This window comes from Saccostrea cucullata, unplaced genomic scaffold (assembly GCF_032062105.1).
Source record: "Saccostrea cucullata isolate Sc308-1 unplaced genomic scaffold, CSIRO_AGI_Scuc_v1 ctg1078, whole genome shotgun sequence".
NCBI classification, from domain to species: Eukaryota; Metazoa; Mollusca; class Bivalvia; order Ostreida; family Ostreidae; genus Saccostrea; species Saccostrea cuccullata.
In genome coordinates this window covers 2,254-25,831 of record NW_026924913.1, presented here as the reverse complement: position 1 = coordinate 25,831, position 23,578 = coordinate 2,254, and the positions used below count along the sequence as shown (strand labels likewise).

The window sequence follows — 23,578 nt, the reverse complement described above, 5'->3', positions numbered from 1 at the left end:
TTTTTATCGGTACTCGAGAATATGGAGTTTAAAAGATTTTCACGATGCATTATTGTGTACATTTTTGATTGTCCATTGTTTAGCCATCCTACCCCAAGGGTGTAAAGATGCGTACAAACTTGAATGTACACTTTAGCTGTACATGTTCCCTAGGATGCTTCGATATAAATGTGACTGAATACCGCTTTCGCTTTTCTGTAGTCAGAATGATTTCTTTCTATATACACATTCATGTACAACTTTGATAGGCCATAGTAACCACTCCTTCCCTAAGATCAAGCCCCGGTGCCACGAACGTTTTATTTTTCTCAACTCAAATTTTAGTTTAACTCAAAGTGTTGACTCACCCGAGTTACGTCTCAAGAAAGTGTGCCGCGAAAGTTAAAGCAACACAACTCCGCTTTTTTATGATGTTAAGTAGCCTTGGCAATGTACATGTAAATAACAGAAAAAAATATTTATCATGAAAAACATGTTTTTCTTTTCTTTTTGGATCTACCTTAATAATGTAAATTCACATCGTTCTAACGCTTTTATTTTTGTGTTGATGGCGGCGCATACTTCGGAGCGTCTGTTTCATCAATAATCACGGGCAAGTTAATTTAAATATATAGTATGTGCATGTATAAAAAAAGAAGGGTAGGACACTATTGTTGAGGCAAATTCGGGTTTGGGGTATTGCGGGCCTTTCTCAGAAGAATTGACGCGATTAATCGTTCCCATATAACTTACTATCATATGTGTACCGTTTCGTTCCGCTCAAATGCCGTTCCTTCGAAAAAATAAGATGTTTTTATACCTCCAAGTGCCTAAGAATTTCGCTAGACTGCCTTACTTCCGGTTTATCCAAACTGAATAGAAAGGTAAGTTCAGATTGGTCAATGTCATACACATATGTTTTATACTGTACTAATATTCTTCATTATTTGTATAAATTAATTATGTAAAAGCTAAAATACATAAAATGCAACTAACTCTTCGACAAACGTTGAACATACCATGACAAATATATTGTTTCTCCCTTCATGTCTATCCAGCTGGCATCTAGTGACGGGAAAAAAATTATTATTGACCAATCAGAACTTACCTTTCTATTCAGTTTGGAGGGGCGGGTATTAAGGGAAAACATATTTTTAAAAAAGTCGTTTCGGACGCTGACGAATGCATTGGCCACTGCACGCCAACACTTCCCACAATGCACTCGGACACATTTAAGCTATCCCCAATAAGTTTGTGGAATGTCCCGGTAGCAAAAACGTAAACAAACCAAAAGTTGCAGAAGTGGAGGTAAGGCATTCTCCTCGCACTGTTTAAAAGATTTTTATCATTTTTCTGCAATAGGTGCATGATAGTAGGCCGCCTAAACCTGAAACGGTCATCTGTATAAATTTCAAATGGATTTGTCCTGTCTCATCATTTTCTTCGATGGCCGATTTCTATTATGCAAAAACCTTTCATATTTCCCACATGTACGTCTGCGACGTCTATCCGGCATTTTTGTTCTTTAGGAAAAGAACTACGAACGATAGTATTGTTCTCCCGCCTACCTCTAAGTCAATTCTCAAAAGTTAACATATTCGAATGATTTTCAAAAATTTTGTAGATATTTATATGAATTTTCATAAAACGTTACTTATTTGGGATACCAAAGAGAGATAACTCTCTAATTTTGGTAAAACTTGTGTTTTTCACTATAGAAATCAACGGAAAACGGAAAATATTTTTAAAATATCCCCCCCCCCCCCGTGAAACAAAAATTCCTTTTTACAGGTAATATGGACTGTCATTTTACAAATTTATGCCAAAGCCTTTTGTGTTTCACGGGGGGAACATATGTTTATAGACAAAAAACAAAAAAAAAATGCTGATTTTTCACCAATTTTAAAGCTATTTACAACTAAATAATTGTATTTTATTAATTTATTTCTGTTTTATTTATTTGCGTAAAACATAAGAAAAGATATGAGATACATTTTATCATATTTAAGACTATTTGAAAATATGATGATTCTTGAAAGTTCGATTTCACTAGAAAATATCGTCTACCCCCCTTTTTTCAAGAGCTGGAATTAATGATAATTTACTATATAGCACTGGAATTAAAATGATTAATCAATCACAATAGAACTGTTCTTTGCATTAAACAAAGATTTAATGACCAAATTGCCATTAATATTGAATTGAATGGGTGCAAAATGTAGGCGGGAATCAAGAGTTAGAGTTCGTAATTCTTTTAAGGTTACTTGAGAGCTACACTTAAACATTTGAGTATTTACTCAAAATTTTGTCGAGGAAAACCCAATTTTTGCGTGATGACTTGAGGGTGAGGTAAGGAATTTGAGGGAATACCTCAGAGTTGAGGCTGAGTATTGACTTGCGGAAAGTTAGTGACGACCAGTCTTCGCCAAAAGGAAAAATCGTCACAGGACATTTGGACAGACAGTATAAAACATTTCACATGACCGAGTGAATTTTCACCAGTACAAAACTTTTATCATTTTTAATGACCGACACTACTCAGATTCAATGAACTGATATCAGTTTTAAGAAAAACATAACACAAGTAACAGTTGCAGAATTCAATTTATCCCTCTCTAACGAATTCACACACTTTTGAGCAGTTTTTCTTCTGAAAAATAATCATCGAAATACTCATCCCTGTTTCATATGCAACTATTTCCTCCAAGATGTTTTCCTCATCGCCCTCGCTCTCATTCTCCTATTCACTTTCTCTCCAAGTCTCAGCTGTCTGAGATTCTTATTCTGCTCCACGTGGTCTGCATCTTTCCTTATACGCTAGTTCGTCTTTTTCTGACTATCTGATTCTGAAATAAAAAGATTTACTTATCACATGTATATGACACAATTTGTATAAATGTCTTAATATTCGTAAATGCTATAAAGGTTACCATCCAAATGTGAAGTCCTGGACATCAGCTGACTCTAACTAAACCAAGAGCAAATTGCTCAGGGTAGACCCTCTCATCCATGTCCTTCTGCAGGTTTTTATCAGTTTCATATGTGAGAAGGTAGTCTCACATCGCACACTGGTTGGCGGTATGCATAAGTGGATGTCCGCAACATTCATTACAAGGGGAAAGTCTGGATCATAAATCTCCACCCACGTGGAACTGTGAAGTCTGTTCCCATGCCTATTAATTTTAAAATTAAGAGATTTGATTAAGACGTGCAATTCATCACTTTAACAGTATCCAGAGGAAATGATTTCATTCATTTAATATACCTTTTGAACATGACTCGTTTCATCAGCTGCCATTCAGACAATAAGGCCTCCGTCAAGAATTCAGGATTAGCGTTTCTCAAAGTATTGTCAAAATGCCCACTTGCGGTTTTCATCTCTTCATTTCCATAATCTGTAATAATAATAAATATTATGATAGTTATAATTATTTAAAGTTTATTTAATCAAATATACTCAGCCTGTTTCATGCAAATTTCATTCAACATAATTTAATTTATTATCATACATGAAAAAAAAATCTTTCAATCATTGAATTTGATGTTTTTGACTTCTTAAATTTATAATTCAAATCTTCTTTATTTCATACCAAAATTGTCTACTTAGGATATAATGCGTACTATCAACATAAAAACGGTCTGTCAGTGTCACATCAACAACACTAGTTCAATCTGAAAACAACAATAAGTCAATGCATGAACATCAAGTAATCAACAATCAATACAACTTATTAGAAAAATATTTAATATTAACAATGTTTAATAAATTGCAAAAATAAATAAAAATTTTGGAGCAAACACTTGAGTAAGTATTTTAGTAAATAAGTATTCAATTGAAAATAAGTATCAGAAGATAAATTAATAACAAATAAATATGTACCTGCTAACAACGACTCGACACTAGGCCAATTCTTTAATTGGGTTATCCGGGTGCACTTGAGGACTTCACTCTGGTCAATCCTCTGACGCAATGAATTTTGAAAACCGTCCAATGTCAAGGTGATGTATGACAAGGTAGCATTTCCTCGTAGCTTGATGCCCTTGTATTCCCCCTTTTCCAGAACTTCTCTTGCTTGAGTAAACTCGCTGCAAACGTACAATAAAGCTAAGGAACACTGGATCAATATTACACATATAAGATAGATATTATAATTTATAATTTCAAATTATACTATATGTATAGAATTCCATACCTCATTTTCAAGTTTTCAATGATACCCATTGTTCCGTGTACCCATTCCAAACTTTCTGCTAAACTTGAATTAGGTCTCTAGAGTTTAAACTCAGGGTCATCAAAGGGAGAAGGGCTTCCTAATTTAATAAAACGAAAACAAGATAGAAAATCTTCAAATTGACAACCCTGAATTGCATTTCTTATTCTATACACCACACAGAGCTATTTACCTATAGAAAAAGTGTAAAGCAGACAAGATCTTTGGATAACAGCATTTTCAAATAGTCCTCTGCCTTTGGATTGGAATGACCTGAGTGTAGACAATTGTGCCTTATATGCCAGGTAGATCCGCAGCAGTGACTTTATTCTTCGACTAAGATGAGCGAGCCAGCGAGTACCAGTGACTTTAGTAGGAAGGAGTCCATCCCCTATCGCCTCGATGGGAAAATCGATTTTATGAAGCGAAAGTGGTCAGAGTGGTGGAAGGTAAGGTACCTTACAATGTATGAATGAACATGATACATATCATTATACAAAGACTAATGCCTTGTTCACACGGAGAGTTCCATTGTTCATACCAGATATCTCAAAGTCAAACATTAACAAAAGTATGCTGATTTCTCTCCATATTTCCCAAAACTGTAGGCTGTAATGTCTTTATATACAGACGATATGATTTGTTTAGACGTCGCGCACGGTATTGGGTGTCTTAATTGCGTAATTTGTAACACTTGAAGAAGAGCGCTTATAGTTTTTTGTCATTTTTCGCATTTTGTCTGCACGTATTTTCCCGAAATTTTGCACATCGCTTCTATGACGTCATATGATGATGTCAATAAAAAATTCATTTCAATAAAATCAGAAAATGGCAGTTTATGGGCGTCCGTAGAAGCGGTCAAATTTTGTAACATGTTGTGATTTAAAGACAAAATCAGACAAAATGGAATATTTGGTAAGGCATTTTGATTATTTTTCATTAAAAAAAATAAAATTTAAGTGAAATATGGAATGTGCAAATATTCAAGAAAACAAATGATTCTTTTAAAAGACATATGTCCTTATTTTATGATATTAGTCAAAAGATTTTGATGTCTAGTCAGTTTTGTTACTTTGGTACAAATTACGTTATTATGATAGTTTACGAGAATATACCCCGGAGAAAAGGCTTTATAATTTTCTTAATAGATAACTTTTAATAGCTACAATCTCATTTTCAAAATGTGCAAGCTAACAAAAATACATGATTAAAAATTCAAGATAAATAGAATTCATGCGAAAAAAAGAGACCAAAATTACGATGTCTAGTCTGTTTTGTTACGCATTTAATTTCAACGTTTTTCAGCAAAGTAGAATATAACGTCAAAAATAATTTTTTGCGCATTTGCCTTTTCAAGGAAACGAATTCAACCCTTTCGTCAACAGAAAGAATAAAAATTAATAAAGATAAGAAAAAAGAGAAAAGAAGAGAACAGAAACGTAGGAGTTATAAAATACATCAATACAGAAAAAGTCCCAAATCTACCAAAACCTATAGTAAGACTGAAAGTGCTATTAAACAGAGAGCATACAATGAAAGAAAAAAGCAAGAAAAAGTTCAAGAAAAAAGAAATAAAACGAAAGAGAAGAGAATATATGAAAATGTACAGACAACGGACAAGACTACACGATGCTTCTAATGACGAAGAACAACTTTTTTCTAACAGGATGGAAAAGGCTAGGTATTAATTCAAAAATAAATCTCTAAATTTACTCAATTGATATTGTTATACACAGAAGGGAAATAGGGGCCGTTTTTAAAATACAAAATTTTTAACGCAAATTTTTAGTTTAAAAAATAAAACGATTTTAAAAATAAAGTTTTTTACAAAGATTGTGAATAAGCATACATGTATATACATGTGCAAACGGAATTATCAATACCTAGGAGGGGGGGGGGGGGGGGTTCGGTCTTCGCTTGCCCCCTTCCCGCAAGTATCCACGACCTTAGATATGTACACGTATAAATATTATACTTTAATGACATATATTTATTTTGAAAATTGTTAATTTTAGCCCTTCTAAAAGAGATCATAATTAAATCATTAGATATTGATTGAGGTTTTCTGTTTGCAAATATATATACCTTATCTATTTTTAGAACAATAAAAAGACTTAAGGAAGCTCTACCAAAAAATTCGAGCAAACGTGCAGCTGTAATTTCCGCTTATATAGATAAAAAAAAGAGTGTCAAAGTCACCAGCGGTTGAAAAATTTCACTCTTCACTCAACGACAGTTTAGAGAAATCTGCCCTAGAAAATGTTAAAGAAATCATCTCTACCGTAAAACAAAAAAGAAATAAAGATGCAACCGCAAGTTTGAAAATTCTGACATCTGCCGTAAATGGACAGAATTTGTCAAATAAAAAAGGAGCTGTTAAAAATCTGGCAGACAAGCTAGGCGTCAAAACCAAAACGATACTTAAAGGTCAAAGGACAAGAGCACAAGTGTTACACTCTGAACATTCGTCGTTTCTTTATACCGCTCGAAAAACAAGGTCTGATTCCTTAACCGAGGATACCAAGAAAATTGTCTTTAACTTCTGGCTACAGGAAAGTAATAGTAGGCCGACGAATAATAAAAACGACATTAAGAGAGTTCGACTTGGTCCGAGACTATATTCGTCACACCCGTGCCATATATTGGAAAAGACTCAGACTGAAGTTTTTCAAGACTTCCAAGAAATACATCCCGAAATTAAGATAGGACAAAGGGCATTTGAAAAATGCAAACCCTATTTCGTACGCACAGCGCGCTTCAAAGATAAATTAACTTGCTGTTGTCGTCAACATGTTGAAATGCGCTCTTTATTTAAAAACTGTATGCAGTTTCGCAAAAAAGTGTTGGCAGGACAAGCTACATGTAATAGTCAAGTTAAAGTATACACATCATTGTCCGAGTTAGTAGATGATACTTTATGTCCCAAATCAGCTAATACCCATCAGCATAAAATGTCGTGTTTAAATCGCGAATGCGATGAATGTGGTGTTGAAAAATTATTTTTTCTACCAGAGGAGTTAGATCAAAGTGACACTCAGGTATCGTGGGAAAGATATGAGTACAAAGATGTGAAAGTAAAAGGAGAAAAGATTATCAAAAAACTAATTCTCATAAAAAAGTTAACATCACCGAACGAGATGTTTCAATACTTCAAACAAATAATGGAAACATTTCCTGCGCATCAGTACCGTGCATATTGGCAGTCAAAGCAAATGAAATCCTTGGTAAATAATTTACCCTTTGGTCACTGTGTCGCTATTCACGACTTTTCAGAAAATTATAGATGCACAGAAAAGTGCGAGATTCAGTCGTCCTATTTTCAAAAACAAGAAGTGTCTATACATGTAACGATTGTTCATCGACATTCTGTTTTGGAATATGACGGGAAAGACAGTTCAGAAAACGATCCAAATATTGTGACTGAACATTTCATTGTTATAAGTCCAGACCAAAAGCATGACCATCACTTTACAAATAATGTACAAAAGTTACTTGCGGAATATTTACGATCTATATCGTGATGTGTCCGTGATGCATGAATTCACTGATGGGTGCAGTGCCCAATATAAAAGTCGCCATTGCATGGGAGACATATCCTATTCATGCTCTGACTTTGGATATTCAAAAGTTATCAGAAATTATTTTGAAACCTCTCATGCACGGGGGCCTCAAGATGCTGCGGGTGGTTACGTAAAAGAACAAGCAGATTTATCCGTTATTCGTGGATCTCAAGTAATCCAAAGTGCGCAAGATTTCTTTGAGTTTGCTCAAAGTAATCTATCTCGTACAACCGATACATCTAAATGTTCACGTCGGATATTAATAGGTACATCAACTCTGAAGACAGGGACCGAGATAGGTATTTCCAACCAGTCAAAGACAATAGAAAAATTCATCAAATTTGTTCATCAATAAACGGTAAACTTCAAACTCGAAAATTATCTTGTTATTCTTGTGACAGCTGCGTTATTGGTGATTACAATGAGTGTTTGAACAATGATCAACTTGGGCAGTTTTCGACAATAACAATGAAAAAACAAACAGACCATGAAAACGATGAAAGCGAAACTGATGAAACTGATGATTTAGATATTGTCGAACTGATTTCTACAGATACAATTTTTGCTGTGAAAGCAGATGATATAAATTATCCGTACTACATCTTAAAAGCATCGAAAAAACCAGTTGTCTTGCGAAAATGTGTAACCGACAAGTGGGGAATGTCGTTTCCGGAAGGAAGCAGAGTAGAAAATGGATACTATTTTGGTGTTCAAAATGAAAATCCTTTAGAACAGAAACTAATATGAAGAATACCAGCTATAGTGCCTGCACAATCAGTCATATACATATGTTCTGAACTTGAAATTGATGACGATGGCGTTATACATATTGAGGAATTGCTTCATGAGCGAATTTTAAGATGTTTAGAAGAAACAATGTAAAGGAAAATTACTTCGCGTCTGCTTCAGATCTGTATTTTGTAATGATACTGACAATACATGTATAAAAGTTATAAAATACATAGCTGAAAAATTTAAACACAATAAACTGATTTCATGTATATGTGTTTTGTATAAATTAAAGTCATAAAATACTCAAGTCTGTAACGTCAATATTTAGCGTTTTAAAATAACGTTATTTTGACGTTACACAAAAATACCGTGCGCGACGTCTTAGCATTAAGGGTGATAATAAGTGACCAATTGTCCTACATTCTCAATCAGGAAAACCATAATTGCATCCAAGTCAGCTTGGGTATGTGAAAACACTGAATTATCAATGTTTAGGCTGTTTAAAGTTAATTCTACGTTTAACGTCACATCTAAAGTTCAAAACCTACGAGGGAGAGAGGAAAAAAATAAACAAACAAAATTTTCAAACAATTGTGAATTTATTCAAATTAACCTATACAGTACATTAAAAACATTACAATTAATATGAGCATTTAATTGATATGACACCTAAGATTAATTTTCCTAGCAGAGTTTTTCCTTGTAAGTAAATCAGTTTGAGTCCCTTTGTTAGCAAAAAATGTAGTCTATGACTGAATGTGCAGGAAAGTGGCTTTTAACTAGGCCTCAGTTGTCCTTTGGATTTATATTGCCACACGTCCATGGTACCCTGGAGGCAAATGCTTCTTCTTGTGGGAGTAGTTGCTCAATATCTACAATTAAAATTATTGATGACAATATTTAAAACTGTTCATGTTGAAATATCCTCAAATTGAATTATGTCGTATTTTTTCTTAGTACTAGATCTACTAGCATTAAGTTTTGAAAGTGTGAATACTAATATATATTTGGACCATACTGATAGCTGTTAGATTATCTTTAATACCTTGAATTCCACACAAAGGACAGGATTCTTCACGTCTTGGAATACCTCAAACCACTTTCCTTACTCTCCTTCACTTGAAAGGCTCTATCTTCGGTAAGCTTCTCCCTGCTCAAATGGTTAAGACAAGTATTATCTTTTCCAAAAATTGTAGCTATTTGTACTGGTACATGAATTATGAAGAAATAAATTATCTTACTCATTACTGTTCCTTTCGATTTTTACAGAAATATTTCTTTTAATATTAAAGCTGACATGAACTCTTAAAAAGGCATCAGTTTTCATCTTTGTACGACTTACTACATTCCTGTACGCCCTTGTCCGCCATATTTCTTCGATTCCGCCATATTTAATCGAAGATTTTTGGCCACCTGTACCTGCTATATATAGCCTAGTAGAATTGTTTCACTTGAGTGATTTTCTAGCCTGACTGTCGACATGTACACATCTCCGATAGCAAAGTTGTCAAAAATCCATAAACTGACCAAAAACATGTTTTAAAAGTTAAAAAATCCAACAAAAACTATAACAAAACTGAGAAGTGAATAATTTTTGAATGCATTTGCTGCAATTTAGAAAAAAAATAACACGGAAAACAGCAAAAACCGTTTGGATATGCACGCATGCAGGTCGAGAATATGCATCGAACGCAGTGATAAAGATATTTACCTGAATACTGCTATCGTTACAGGGATGTGCACATGTCTAAAGAAATATCCTATTTTACTTTTATTGAAATATGCATCTCAGAAGTCATGTAATCCATTGCTAGCTGAACAGTAAATAATTTTCATCACATAGCACTTGGACGCACGTTGTCCACGACGATCAGTCTATTTGTTCAGGGGAAATTTCAAAGGTGGAAAGCTTACTGGTATTTGGTTGATTGAAAAAACGCAAATAATTTTTTCAATCAACCAAATATTACTCTTGTATGTATATGTAAATGTAAACAAGTTTTAAAAACTTGGCTTAACTACATTACATTTATTTCATAGCGAGCAACATTACAAATCATTCACCCTTTGACTAGATTCTCTCGTGAAAGGGGGGGGGTAATAAAAATTGCATAACGCTCTCTGAAAAAGATCGGATTTTATTACGATCAAATATTTTCATTATAAAAACTTTGTATTGGCTTTATTTTTTTTTTTTAAATATAGACCTAATATAACTTGATTTAAACTTATTTTATAATTTTTTACACAATAAACGAGCTTGATGCTGTGGTACATGAATGATCGAAATAGAATTCATTGGCGGATCCAGAGGTGGGGTGGGGTTCCGGGGATTGGACCCCCTTTATTTTTGCACATACATACACAGAGAGAAAGAGAGAGAATGTTTTTTTCTGCAATATAAAAGATAGATATAATTTGAAAAAAAAAATCTCCTTTGTCCTGTCTGTTCGCTAGATCTGTAGATTTTCGCGGATTTGCTTTCCTCTTTGTACCTTCAATCATTTTTCAGTCATTTATTTGAATCTCTTCACCATTTTACAACAGTATACAGAGATCACAAAATATATAGGTGATTTTATACATAACAGTAGATCTATAAAGCATGCGTGAATAAGAAACTAAACAAAAAATTGTACGTTGCTATAAATGTGAAGTATGGGAATTTAGGCCGGGGCATATTTTATTTTTTTTCTTTATAAAAGAGCACAATTTTCACAGAAAACAGTATCTATTGTTACTCATAATGTGTCAAGAATTAATTACATTCTGAAATTTTATGCTTTTTTCTGTTAAGCATAGCATTCTTTCTGAAAGTAACGAGCTGCACTTTAGTATGTATTGAAACTCATCTCCAAGTTCTTTTATCTTGTCTTGGTAACCCTGGCTAAGGGCTCCGATCACCCACCAGTAACATGCAAGGTAGATTCCAGCGAACTTTGGCTATACCATTTTTGAACACCTCAGAAGTAACTAACTTTTAGAAGTATACATGAAATATACATGGAATATTTCGTTTCAGTGAAGATAAAGGTTTAAAATGTTCCCGTAGTATGCAAATGGAGGGGGCTTTTTTTATGATAATCTTTTGCTGCAGTTTTAAATAATATTTTGATTTGGAAGCTCCCTCCACATTTTTTGTTGCCGGAAAATGCGCAGATTCAAGCATTTTTAAAAGTAATGTACCGAACAAAAAAGTTACAGGAAGCCCCCCTAAAAAAAATGGATATTAGAGTGTGATACATAGGGTTTTTTTAAAAGTTTTTTTGTGTTTGTTTGTTTGTTTGTTTATTTTTTTTTTTTTGCTTGTCAACTGAATTTGGAGGTCCCCCGTCAATACAAATTGAAGTGGCTGTGGTGTGATTCTAGGCATGAGTGTCATGCGCGGATCTATTGCGGGGTCAGGACCACCCCCACCCCCCGGGCTGTGCAAGGTGATGAAATTTGTATACTAAAGCAAGGAAAAAAGTTTACGTTGGACCCCCCTCGGAAAACGCCGACTCCCTGGTAAATGCGAATTTATGTTAAATTGGATGAAAAGTCTAAGGTTCGAAGCTTATTTATACAATGTTTGTTTTGTTCTGTTTGTGTATGTATAACTGTAATGATTTTGTACATTGTTCTATATGCACCACTGTGGGCCGAAATTGATTGAATAAATAGTCTAACTCTAATTCTAATCAGAAGTCATCGACTCCCCCCCCCCACCCCCCACGAAATAAGTTATTGAAGTCTGGGCGAGTTTACGAGTCTGTTTTTTATTTATTTTTTTTTTTGCTTGTCAAGAAATTTCTGGGTTAGATTTTTTATTTGGAACTGAGGTGGACCCCTCCCCCCCCCGGAAAAAAATTGTTGGATCTGCGCCTGAGTGCTGAGGGCACCGACCTGGAATCCCCCCTTTCTAAAAATGGCTGGATCCGCCAATTAAATGTGCGTTATATTTCTTGACATAAAATGTTAATAGTCGAAGCATATAGGAAGGGATAGCAAACTGCCGATGAGAGTCCCACATTCTTCCAAAAATTAGCTTTTTATACCTCTTGTCTTAATTATTTTTGTCCAGATTCCTTACCTGAGCTAGAAGGTATTTGAGAAAGTTCCCAATGTTCCCATTCCTTTGATGTAGATTTGACGTTTATTTCCCTTTTAATTTCGGCGTTTAGGTTTATTTTTCTTGTCAAAAGTAAAATTATTATTTCAATTTTTGAACAAGTTTCGACATCCCCGCCTGAAAAAAATTCTTGATCTGTCCCAGGATCTAATAAATGGTACAGCACAAAATGCATATGATTTTATATCTCTTATTGCGCTTACGGATGGTTACAGGAGAATAAAGAGAGTTCAATGAATAAAATAGTGATTAAAAATTATCTGTATTCAACCAGGTTTCAAGTATCCCTATCCTACTTTTTAAAAACATCTCCCAAATATTGCAACAGAAATTATTTTTATTTTTAAAAAAGCTAGACTTTCAGACAGGGATACTGAAATCTCGAAAGACTTTCTGTAATAATCATAAAACAGCCACATTCCTCAAAAATGCACATACTTTGTGGTCGGAGTGAGGCAATAAAAAATCTCGAAAAATGGAATTGGCAGAGATGTCTGTCTTCCAAGACTATTTAGGTAACGGTCATGTTAATTATTTCTGCCCCCCCCCCCTTAAAAATACAAATGCCTAAATGTCAATCTAAACAAGGGATGTTTTTTTTTGCGTGTGTGTTAAAGAACGAACAAATGTACACGTAAAATTTTGTATTCTGGTTAAATGCTTTTAAGTCTTGAACTAAATAATTACCGTATATCAAATTACTTGGTTTAGATTTGAGATTAGTACTAAAATAATCAGTTGTAATTGACAAATGAATTTTGCGATGCAAAACAACTGCAGACTATATATAGAATGTTTATTAGAACTAGATAAACAATTTTCAGTTGTACCCTATAAAGTCGTTATAATTATACTTTAGCCCCCCCCCCCTTTCAGCTGCGCAAATACCAAATAACTTCTCTTTTCCACTTGTGATATTTTCCCTGACCAAAATCTGATCAGCACGGACTAAGTGTTTTGATGTGCTAGGCTGAACGGAGTAGTCACAGTGTGTTTACTTTTGATTTTTTATGGAGTTTATTTCTTTTTTGTGTTGCATTTTTCAATAAATGGAATTCAGGGTGTATATCACTTGACTTGTGTGCACATCTTCGAACCGATGCAGAGTTCTTATTACCAGGTATGGGTACGTTTACAGCGTTCGACGCGTTTTCTCGATATGCATCAAAGTTTGCATAAAACCTGCAAATCAAAGACACTGGTTGTTTTGTTCTATTCAAATGATAGTAATTTCAGAGTGTGTTTACGCGTTTTAGTGCTTTTTATTTCATGTTTATTCTGCATAAATTGGCGCAGTGTAAAAATGCGTACTCGTGCAACTAAAACTTTCTTTCAAACTTGCATTTTCTTTCTTTTTTTAATTACATTTGATTCAAATCAATAATTATTCAGAAATATGATTATTATGTTTATTGTGGTTTTGAAATGTCTTGATCTCCTCATGTGTTCTCATATGCTTTACCATCGGAGATGTGCACAAGTCGATACCCAAACCAAAAAATCATTCAATTGTAACGAGCGCATTGGGGTATATATCGTTACAATGAGACAAGGTATCTGAAAGAAATATGGCGGAATACGACTATAGTTGGTATAAAACAAGTCGTACATAGATGAAAATGTTGCGTTTTTAAGAATTCATGTCAGCTTTAAATAAGATTTAAATGATGTTTTTCACTGTATATAAATATTGGTTTTTGACACACTTTCCACTCAGTAAAAAAGTTTTTCGATTCTCTCCAAAGTACAATGAAAAGTTCAGCCAATAAGAGTCTGTCAGTCTGTACATGTGATTCGAAGACTGACAAAAAATAAAAAACTAGACTTTGTCATTAACTTCAATCATAAAATCATCTATTTTTTACTTACATTTATGGTTCCAAGCTCTTTAATTCACTAGTTTTCTTTAATAAGACACCAACTGCCTTTACTGCGGCTATCAAAGCACATTTTCTGTCACTACGGGAAGCAGAATTTAGTCGCTAATTGTAGAACAAAACCGGAACGGACATACGGAATTCCGAATTGTTTGTTTTTTTCAAAGACGAATTTCTCATAAACCTACGCGCGCGGGTGACGTTAAACATAGTTTTAATTTTAGACAGCCTTATGCAAAAAATTCTTTTTTTCTGAAATGAATTTTTAACAAAATTAGGTTCAAATTAATATAAATTTTATTTTCCGACCAACCGATTACAGATTTTCTAACCGATTGCCATCTTCCGACTGAGTAATCAGTTAACCAATTAGAAATTGCCATTCGTAGTAAAAAGGTTGTACTTCTTAAATAATCATGATTGGTTATCAAGAACTATGTCATGAGCGTAATGCTTGCTCATCAAACAATTTATGTTTAATAACAGGGACTAATGTGCCAAGTACATGTACTACAAGTGAGCCAAAGACAAAAAAGAAGAGAAAAACTCAGGAGCAAGAAATAAGGTACTACTTCAACTGATTCAACTTTAATTACCATTTCCTTCAGTTTTTTAAAAACAATTTACTTTTGTAAACTGAGATGTTGGAATGCTATAAATGTAAGTTGAGTGTAAAGGGGAACATTTTACAATCACTTTATACTTAAAACAGCTATCAGATGTCATTGCTCAGAAGAAGAAGCATTTTCATATCAAGAAAATATTGGCAATTCATTTCTTAAATTATAATAAATTTCCTATTCCATTTTAGACAGCCCACGAAGAAGAGAAAGAAAGTGGTGTCCAGCAAAATAGCAACGGTAAGTAATTACCAATAGATATCTTCATAGATTAAATCATGAATTCATAGAAATAAATAGCTGCTGAATTAAAGCTCTTTGGGGAACAAATACAGACCAGAGAGCTTCAGTACCACCATAGAAAAAATGGGTGTAAATTATAATTATTTATTGTGCTCAATTCTGGATTTACTTTTCTAATTTTATTTTTTACCTCAACTGCACAAAAGCTCAATTTTAAAAATAATCAATAGACCTTTATCAAAACTCACACTTTTGACAAATGCACAAGGTACATTAGACAGAATTGTATTTCCATCCATACTGGCAGTATAAACTGTTTTCGATTGGTGTCAATTTCAGGCCCCTATTAACAATGGATACAGGAAATGTTTTGATATGGAAATTAATAGTGAAAGAATATACATGATTAGTAATATTTTGCATTTGGACAGGTTAAGCTTATGTCAGATGATCTCTTCCATTTGCATTTAATATCCAATGGTCCATTTCACAACAAATCATACAATGAAGAAAAAATATTATTTTCCCATTCGTCAACAAGTATCTAAGCTGTAGAAGGACATAAAAAATAATTTTCAATGCACTGCACAGTCCTAATAGAATATTGCATTACTCAAGTAGTATTTCCCTATTCCTTCAGGATGCAACCCTTATAGCAGTTGCAGAGAGCTTAATGATGTCAGAGCTGCAACCTACACCACAAAAGTCAACTACGCTTCCGGCACCACAACCGTCAGCCAGCTCATTCGCATCACAAGCAGTTGCTGAAAGTTTAGTGATGACTAAGCTGCAATCTACACCACAAGAGTCAACTACGCTTCCGGCACCACAACCGTCAGCCAGGTCATTGGCATCACAAGCAGTTGCTGAAAGTTTAGTTATGACAAATCTGCAACCTACACCACAAGAGTCAACTACGCTTCCGGCACCACAACCGTCAGCCAGCTCATTCGCATCACAAACAGTTGCTGAAAGTTTAGTGATGACAAAGCTGCAATCTAACCACAAGAGTCAACTACGCTTCCCGCACCACAACCGCCAGCCAGCTCATTCGCATCACAAGCAGTTGCTGAAAGTTTAGTGATGACTAAGCTGCAACCTACACCACAAGAGTCAACAAGAGCACCACAACCCTCAGGCAGCTCATTGGCATCACAAGCAGTTGCTGAAAGTTTAGTGATGACAAAGCTGCAACCTACACCACAAGAGTCAACTACGCTTCCGGCACCACAACCCTCAGCCAGCTCATTTACACCATGGACACCATCTACACCACAACCCTCAGCCAGCTCATTCACACCATGGACACCATCTACACCACAACCCTCAGTCAGCTCATTCACACCATGGACACCATCTACACCACAACCCTCAGCCAGCTCATTTACACCATGGGCACCGGTAACAGTGTCACAGTCTTCCAATTTATTTACATCCGTTTTGTATGGAAACAATGACCAACTGAGCTGCAGGAGATGCAGACAAATAGAAGCTGCTGTCTGGCAGCTACAGTCTGCAATTGAAATTGCCAGTGTAAGTATTAAAGTATTGAAATACATGTACTTGAACTAAAGTGAGTGATATTAAATTTAAAACAAAACTTGATCTGAGCTAGCATAATATTAATATGTTTAAGGTTTGAGTAGGATATCAGTAATTTATCACATGTCTATGTATTACAGATTCTGATTTTTCTGACAGATCTGCTTAACATAAGTTTGTTTTCAAATTTGTTTTATTTTATTGGTTTGTGAGTGGGGGGGGGGGTGTTAAGATTACTGCTGTGTCAACAAACAAGTATCAGATAAATATGAATATGTTTTTAACTAAAAATGTTTTGAAATTGGACCATAGGTATCTTTAACAGATGTTTTCATATTTTATTGCACTTGTTTTAGATGAAAAATGTAACCAGCATCATTGATCCATTTTATGTCATTGTATATACAGGGTGTTTCACAATATATGTCACACATCTAAAGACATATAAATAAATGACAACAAAAGCTATATATACATTTGATATATCATTTTAATCAGCATATATTCAAAACTATTTTTTTGAGTCAGAAGCATCCAACGTTCTCAACTTCAGTTACTATGGCAACAAATCCTAAAATGATATTTTCCAAGTGTTTCCCCAACATTGTCCTAAATAACTTAAGAGACTAATGGTTAGAAATTTCTGACCACTGTTTTGCAACGCTTCACAGGATACTCGAGACTTTTCTCGTTTTATATCTGGCTTTTTAGAACCCACAAATTTCATATCTTTTTTTATTTAAAAGTTGTATTTAATAAATGTTTCAGAACTACAGTTATGTGTAAACTAGTGTCCACTTCTTTCGCTCTTCCTTTCTGTCAATCTTGCAAACTATAACCGACTCTGAACGTCAATTAGTTTTAATAGGTGAAATCTTGTATGCAGACACAGTTAACTTAAATTTAAGATTTCTAAATACACCTGATACAGTTACTGGCATTGTTACCATCCATTTCCCTAAACTCAGATATAACTTTCATGAGGTTTTCTCAATGATTGACTTCACTTTGATATTCTTCTCATCTCGTCTTGATTTTTTTTGGGAGGGGGGGGGGGGCAGGATTTAACTGTCTTTCATCTTTACATTATAATTTATTTCAAACTCTTTAATTATTCTTAATATTTGAAAACTATACGATATTTCTGGTCTGGATATTTTTCATCATCATCTCCTGTACAATATTTAGGATATCGTTCTCATAATAAAAGTTTACAACAAATTTTTGCTGCAAGTTGTACTCCATTTTGAAAACATCTGAAATTATGATATCACTGATTATATCATCCGTTACTTCATGGTATATCATAATTTTCCCGATACTTTGCAATATCATAATTTTAGATCAATATGCTTACCTATAGTGTTTTGGTATTTTTGATATCATGCTCGATATTCAGATTACTCCCGTTTAGATGTGTGACATATATTGTGAAACACCCTGTATGTATGCGTGTACTTCATATGTTTATATAAATGCAGCATGCTTTAAGAACAGACCTATTGCCTAACAGCCTCTTTGAATTCTCATTCACACTGAATCACTTGTCTTTCCTTTCATAAATTCTACAGACAAATCTGTATGACGATCATGTAGAAACTGTCCAACCAGAACCCATGCAAGCAGATACTCTCCTGGAGTCATTACCATCAAGACCTGTTAGCCAGACCCAGACAAATGTATACAATGGAAAGACGAAAGTTAATTTTTACTTGAAGCCAATAGTTTGTAAAATATTATGTATTGAAAGTGAGAATATAGATAAAATTACATTTGGCACAAGAAAATTTTTTTTTATGATTGCATTATAACATACAAACATTATCCAGTTATATTGTACGTCTAGTTATTTATTTATTTATTTTTTTTCATGTGAAATTCTTAATCTTAACAGGAACAGTTACAAGCTGTACGGGATAAATATTCCTACATGGGAAAAGCTTCTAAGGCCCTTTTGCTGGTAATGTTTTCCAAACAAGAATTGGAAGGGCGGTCAGTTACTGGAAAGGGGCCGAAAGGGATGGCTGCCCGGCCAGCCATTGCTGATGCAACTAGGCTGGAGGTTTTATACGGTGAGTTTTGTTCTAAGTTACATCCTTTAATACAATATCTTAATTACAAGTGTAGCATCTTCAATAAATACAAGTCAGATGAAGCATTCATATCCGTTTCATTTCTGACATTTGCAATATGTTAAATTGAAGTGCCATTTTGGCCCATTTGTTTTGAAGTCAAATTTGATGCTGCATGATTGTCATGATTATGCAGTGTTTAAATAAACAATTTTTTCAATAAAGTTTATTAAGTGTTTATAATCTAGGAATTTGTATTTCAGAACTTATACAAGAGCGTTGGCCAAATGAAAAAAAAAACTAATATCAATGGCGAAATTTTAAAGCCGTCTGCAGGAGGAGTGAAGAAAAAATAATACTAAAATTGTCTTTTCTAGTAGAAAGTTCAGTTAGACTGTAGCATTGTTAAGCATACATGAATAATTTAATGAACGAAGTTTATTATGTGTATCACAAAGTTTATAATATGTATCAAAACCAGTTGAGAAATGTTTGTTGTATTAATCAAGCATTTGATATTATTAATACATGTTAATGTTTTGAGTGCCAAGTCTCATAAGATGGCTGTTTCAAAGAATTGATGTATTAAATAATTAGTGATCGAGATGTTCAGTTAGACTGTAGCATTGTTAAGCATATATGAATAATTTAATGAACGAAGTTTATTATGTGTATCACAAAGTTTATAATATGTATCAAAACCAGTTGAGAAATGTTTGTTGTATTGTTTGTTATAATTAAAATTGTTATTGTTTACTCATTCAGAATTGATAAATATAATCAAGCATATGTTATTGTTAATACATGTCAATGTTTTCATAACATATTTTTTTTAAAAATTCAATGTAGTAACACAAATGGTTTTTTTTAATAATAAATTTATTATATACAAAAGTTCAAACAAATGTAATTCGTGATGATAAACTTTAACGATGCGAATTATTAATAATTTAATTGTGTTTGATAGTTTTCATATTGCAAAAAGGTTTTTAAATGTATTTAAATGAAATATAGTTTTGTGACGATAAACTTCTGTGACAAATTATTAGTATTTGTTAATCTTTTCGTAATATTAAAGGGTTAAAGACAAAATATACTGTAGTTTTATATAGCTTGGCTTAGTACTTTTTAGGACATGTGACTTTTGTTAGAAGACACATCAGTATTTCTGTATTTATTTTAAAGATTTCCGTATTTCCCAATTTTTAACCACCCATGTAAATGCCTATGGGTTTTTTTTCCGTATTTCCAGATTTCCATATTTCCTCATTTCTAACCTCTGTATCAGTTCCGTATACTCCAATCTAGAATGCTGAAATTAGTCCAAATACTCCCGTCCGCATTTTCTCCATATTTTGAATATGGAGAAAATGTGGAAATTTTAGGTGCAAATTACCTCCGTATTTTATCTATATTTCCAGATCCGTATTCTCCAATTCATTATGAATGCGGAAATCATAGTCCAAATACTCTGTATTTTATTACTAAGTATGTAATAAATATAATAAAACATACCCTTTTCCACATCACATCCTGTATCAGCCCTCGACCAATATCAGCCTTCGGCCCTCTGGCTGATATTGGTGTCTCGGGCTGATACAGGATGTGATATGGAAAAGGGTATGTATTATTCTCTATATAATACTTTTGTATTATAATACTTTCTTGTACACACGCTAATACATATCTTATAAGATTGTAAATAAACTATTATTCCCACGTGTTTTTTCCTGCCATATTTCTCTCTCTGTCAAAATAATAAAAACGATGATAATAAGCTCTGCTTCTAGCATCTTTTTTTGTGGTAGCTACAGCTTGCTATATTCCACAGGTTCTCTTCCCCTTCCCATAAAACCACGAGTTTTTCGATATCTTTACTCGAAAAGTCTGCCATTATTATTTACCATGTGCTTTATTTAGTAATGATATAAATAGGATGACCCCCCATGTGAGTACATTTGATTGGTTGAAAGTGAAAGGTGAGTTAAGACTTGTATTAGGAAATAGAGCATTGCTCTATTCTTAATACAGTTTTATAAGATTCGAAAAATCTTATGATACACTGTATTAAGCGTGTATACACAGTAAGATTTTGTATTATAATACAAATCTTATAATACAAATCTTATAATACAAATCTTACCGTGTATACCGGCCTTAAGATAAACAATTCTGTGTATCGGTTTTTGACTTTGATGAACATTATTGCCTTGGTTACTAAAAATAGAAATTTCGGTTAAATACTCAAAATGCTACTCCAAAGACAGTTTTAGTTTGATCATAATATAATGTGGCATGCAAGTAGACTACAATAAGAACATAATGAGGCTTAGTCAAGGATTATTATTCTATTTATTGCTGTTGTAAAGTTTCTCTTCCTTTGCTATAAGTAACCAGAAGTCTCTGTGGAGACTGAAGCTCTACTGGTTTGTACTTATAGCAAAGGAAGAGAGAAGTTCTTAAGCAGTTGGGAATTGAAACTTTACCACAGCAATAAAAAGAATAATGATCCTTGATTAAGTCTCTTTATGTTCTTAGTATAGTCTACTTGCATGCCACATTATATTATAATCAGATTTAAACTGTATTTGGAGTAGAATTTTAAAAGTTTTTAACAGAAATTTAAGAAAACCAAAACAGAAAACCAAATCTGTAGGAGGAGTAGCATTTTGAAAGAATTTCACAGAATTTTCTATTTTTAGTAACAACGGCAACACCGTTCATCGAAGTCAAAAACCGATACACAGAATTATGTATCTTAGTGTAGTCTACTTGTGTGCCAAGTTATATCGAAATCAGACCAAAACTGTAGGAAGAGTAGCATTTTGAAAGAATTTCACAGAAATTTCTATTTTTAGTAACAATGGCAACACCGTTCATCGAAATCAAACACCGATATACAGAATTATGTATCTTAGTGTAGTCTACTTGTGTGCCAAGTTATATTGAAATCAGACCAAAACTGTAGGAGGAGCAGCATTTTGAAAAAAATTTCACAGAAATTTCTATTTTTAGTAACAACGGCAACACCGTTCATTGAAATCAAAAACCGATACACTGAATCTGAAATCAGACCATAACTGTAGAAGGAGTAGCATTTTGAAAGAATTTCACAGAAATTTCTATTTTTAGTAACAACGGCAACACTGTTCATCGAAATCAAAAACCGGTATATAGAATTATGTATCTTAGTGTAGTCTACTTGTGCGCCAAGTTATATCGAAATCAGACCAAAACTGTAGAAGGAGTAGCATTTTGAAAACATTTCACAGAAATTTCTATTTTTAGTAACAATGGCAACACCGTTCATCGAAATCAAAAACCGATACACAGAATTATGTATCTTAGTGTAGTGTACTTGTGGGGGCCAAGTTATATTGAAATCAGACCAAAACTGTAGGAGGAGTAGCATTTTGAAAGAATTTCACAGAAATTTCTATTTTTAGTAACAACGGCAACACCGTTCATCGAAATCAAAACCGATACACAGAATTATGTATCTTAGTGTAGTGTACTTGTGGGCCAAGTTATATTGAAATCAGACCAAAACTGTAGGAGGAGTAGCATTGTGAAAAATTGTTTACAGACAGACAGACAGACGGACGGACGCCGGACGCATTACTATCGCATAAGCTCTTCTGGTCTCTGACCAGTAGAGCTAAAAACCAGTAGAGCTTCATTCTCGACAGAGACTTCTGGTTAAATTCGCTTCAGTCCAGTAGTGGATCAACAGTGTGTATTGTGCGTGTAGTGCATGATGGAGAATCAGCTCCCAACTCATTGGTAACTTCAGACATGCAGGCCAATTCTGAAAGAATACCATACTAGAGCACAAAAAATCCAGTTCAAAGACAAATTAACTGTCACCAGCACTACTTGAATTCATATATAAAGAACTAGCTATGGACATTTCTGTTGCAAGTCATCCAGCAACTCAAGACAGACTCCGGTTAATTTCATTTGGAAACACAAGTTTGATTGCAGATCTTAGGCACTTAAATCCTTGGTGACCAGGAGATAAGTATGACACCTATTTTGGGATGATGGGAAATATTATTGAAGAAATCACAGCTGCTGATGACCGAAGGCATGAAGTAGCTCACTTATCTGAGTTTTTATCGTTAGAAGATCTTAGGCAGAAGACCAAAGAACGTTGTGCTGATCCGGAAACTCCAACTCCTTCAAATAGATTAGTCAGATTACAATTTGCTTCCCGGAATCCTTACTGCCATGCAGCTCTGAACTTTACCTCGAAGATGAATAATCAGTATAAAATTCCAAAGAAACGGCTAAGAAATTTTCATATGGATGCTCATTTCTATAATGCTCGATTTAAGGTTTAAATCTTAGAGCCATAGAATTGCAAGACAAAGTATTACTTCTGTGTAGTGATGACAAGGCAAAAGTGCCGTGTGGAGAACCTGTTATGGCTGTATCAACTGCTGTAATTGTTAACCAAGTTTTATAAAATACATGTACAATTTCATCAAAATCAGTTTTTATCAGAACGGCCAACATTGTTCTACTGTGATTTTCAAGCATTTGTTGGAAACAAAATGACGTCCAGATTTGATTACAGGGCATTAGCTCTTCATAAAACAACGGCGACGTTTCAATCTTATGCTTTTAGC

At 33.9% G+C, this 23,578-nt stretch overlaps 2 protein-coding genes and 1 long non-coding RNA gene across 3 annotated transcripts; all 3 read left to right on the top strand.

Annotated features, from left to right (window-relative positions):
- The first annotated feature begins 4,842 nt into the window (after positions 1 to 4,842).
- LOC134267590 (uncharacterized) lies at positions 4,843 to 6,466 on the top strand. The gene is made up of 3 exons (XR_009992183.1): positions 4,843 to 5,105; positions 5,548 to 5,871; positions 6,291 to 6,466. It is a non-coding gene; the product is annotated as an uncharacterized LOC134267590 (long non-coding RNA).
- A 6,602-nt stretch (positions 6,467 to 13,068) lies between these two features.
- Positions 13,069 to 16,414, top strand: LOC134267597 (uncharacterized). Its single transcript, XM_062749799.1, has 4 exons — positions 13,069 to 13,108; positions 14,957 to 15,035; positions 15,282 to 15,330; positions 15,974 to 16,414. The coding sequence occupies exons 1-4, from the start codon at positions 13,069 to 13,071 to the stop codon at positions 16,412 to 16,414; spliced, it is 609 nt and encodes a 202-aa protein (XP_062605783.1).
- A 2-nt stretch (positions 16,415 to 16,416) lies between these two features.
- Positions 16,417 to 18,795, top strand: LOC134267589 (uncharacterized). Its single transcript, XM_062749793.1, has 3 exons — positions 16,417 to 16,866; positions 18,447 to 18,624; positions 18,770 to 18,795. The coding sequence occupies exons 1-3, from the start codon at positions 16,417 to 16,419 to the stop codon at positions 18,793 to 18,795; spliced, it is 654 nt and encodes a 217-aa protein (XP_062605777.1).
- Positions 18,796 to 23,578: the final 4,783 nt, after the last annotated feature.

Excerpts from the sequence above, each read along its gene's own strand:
- LOC134267597 (XM_062749799.1), top strand. The coding sequence starts at position 13,069 with ATGGAATTGGCAGAGATGTCTGTCTTCCAAGACTATTTAG. Across the intron at positions 13,109-14,956 it reads TGTCTTCCAAGACTATTTAG|GGACTAATGTGCCAAGTACA; the intron begins GTAACGGTCATG and ends GTTTAATAACAG. Across the intron at positions 15,331-15,973 it reads TGTCCAGCAAAATAGCAACG|GATGCAACCCTTATAGCAGT; the intron begins GTAAGTAATTAC and ends CTATTCCTTCAG.
- LOC134267589 (XM_062749793.1), top strand. The coding sequence starts at position 16,417 with ATGACTAAGCTGCAACCTACACCACAAGAGTCAACAAGAGCACCACAA. Across the intron at positions 16,867-18,446 it reads CTGCAATTGAAATTGCCAGT|ACAAATCTGTATGACGATCA; the intron begins GTAAGTATTAAA and ends TAAATTCTACAG. Across the intron at positions 18,625-18,769 it reads TAAAATATTATGTATTGAAA|GAACAGTTACAAGCTGTACG; the intron begins GTGAGAATATAG and ends TAATCTTAACAG.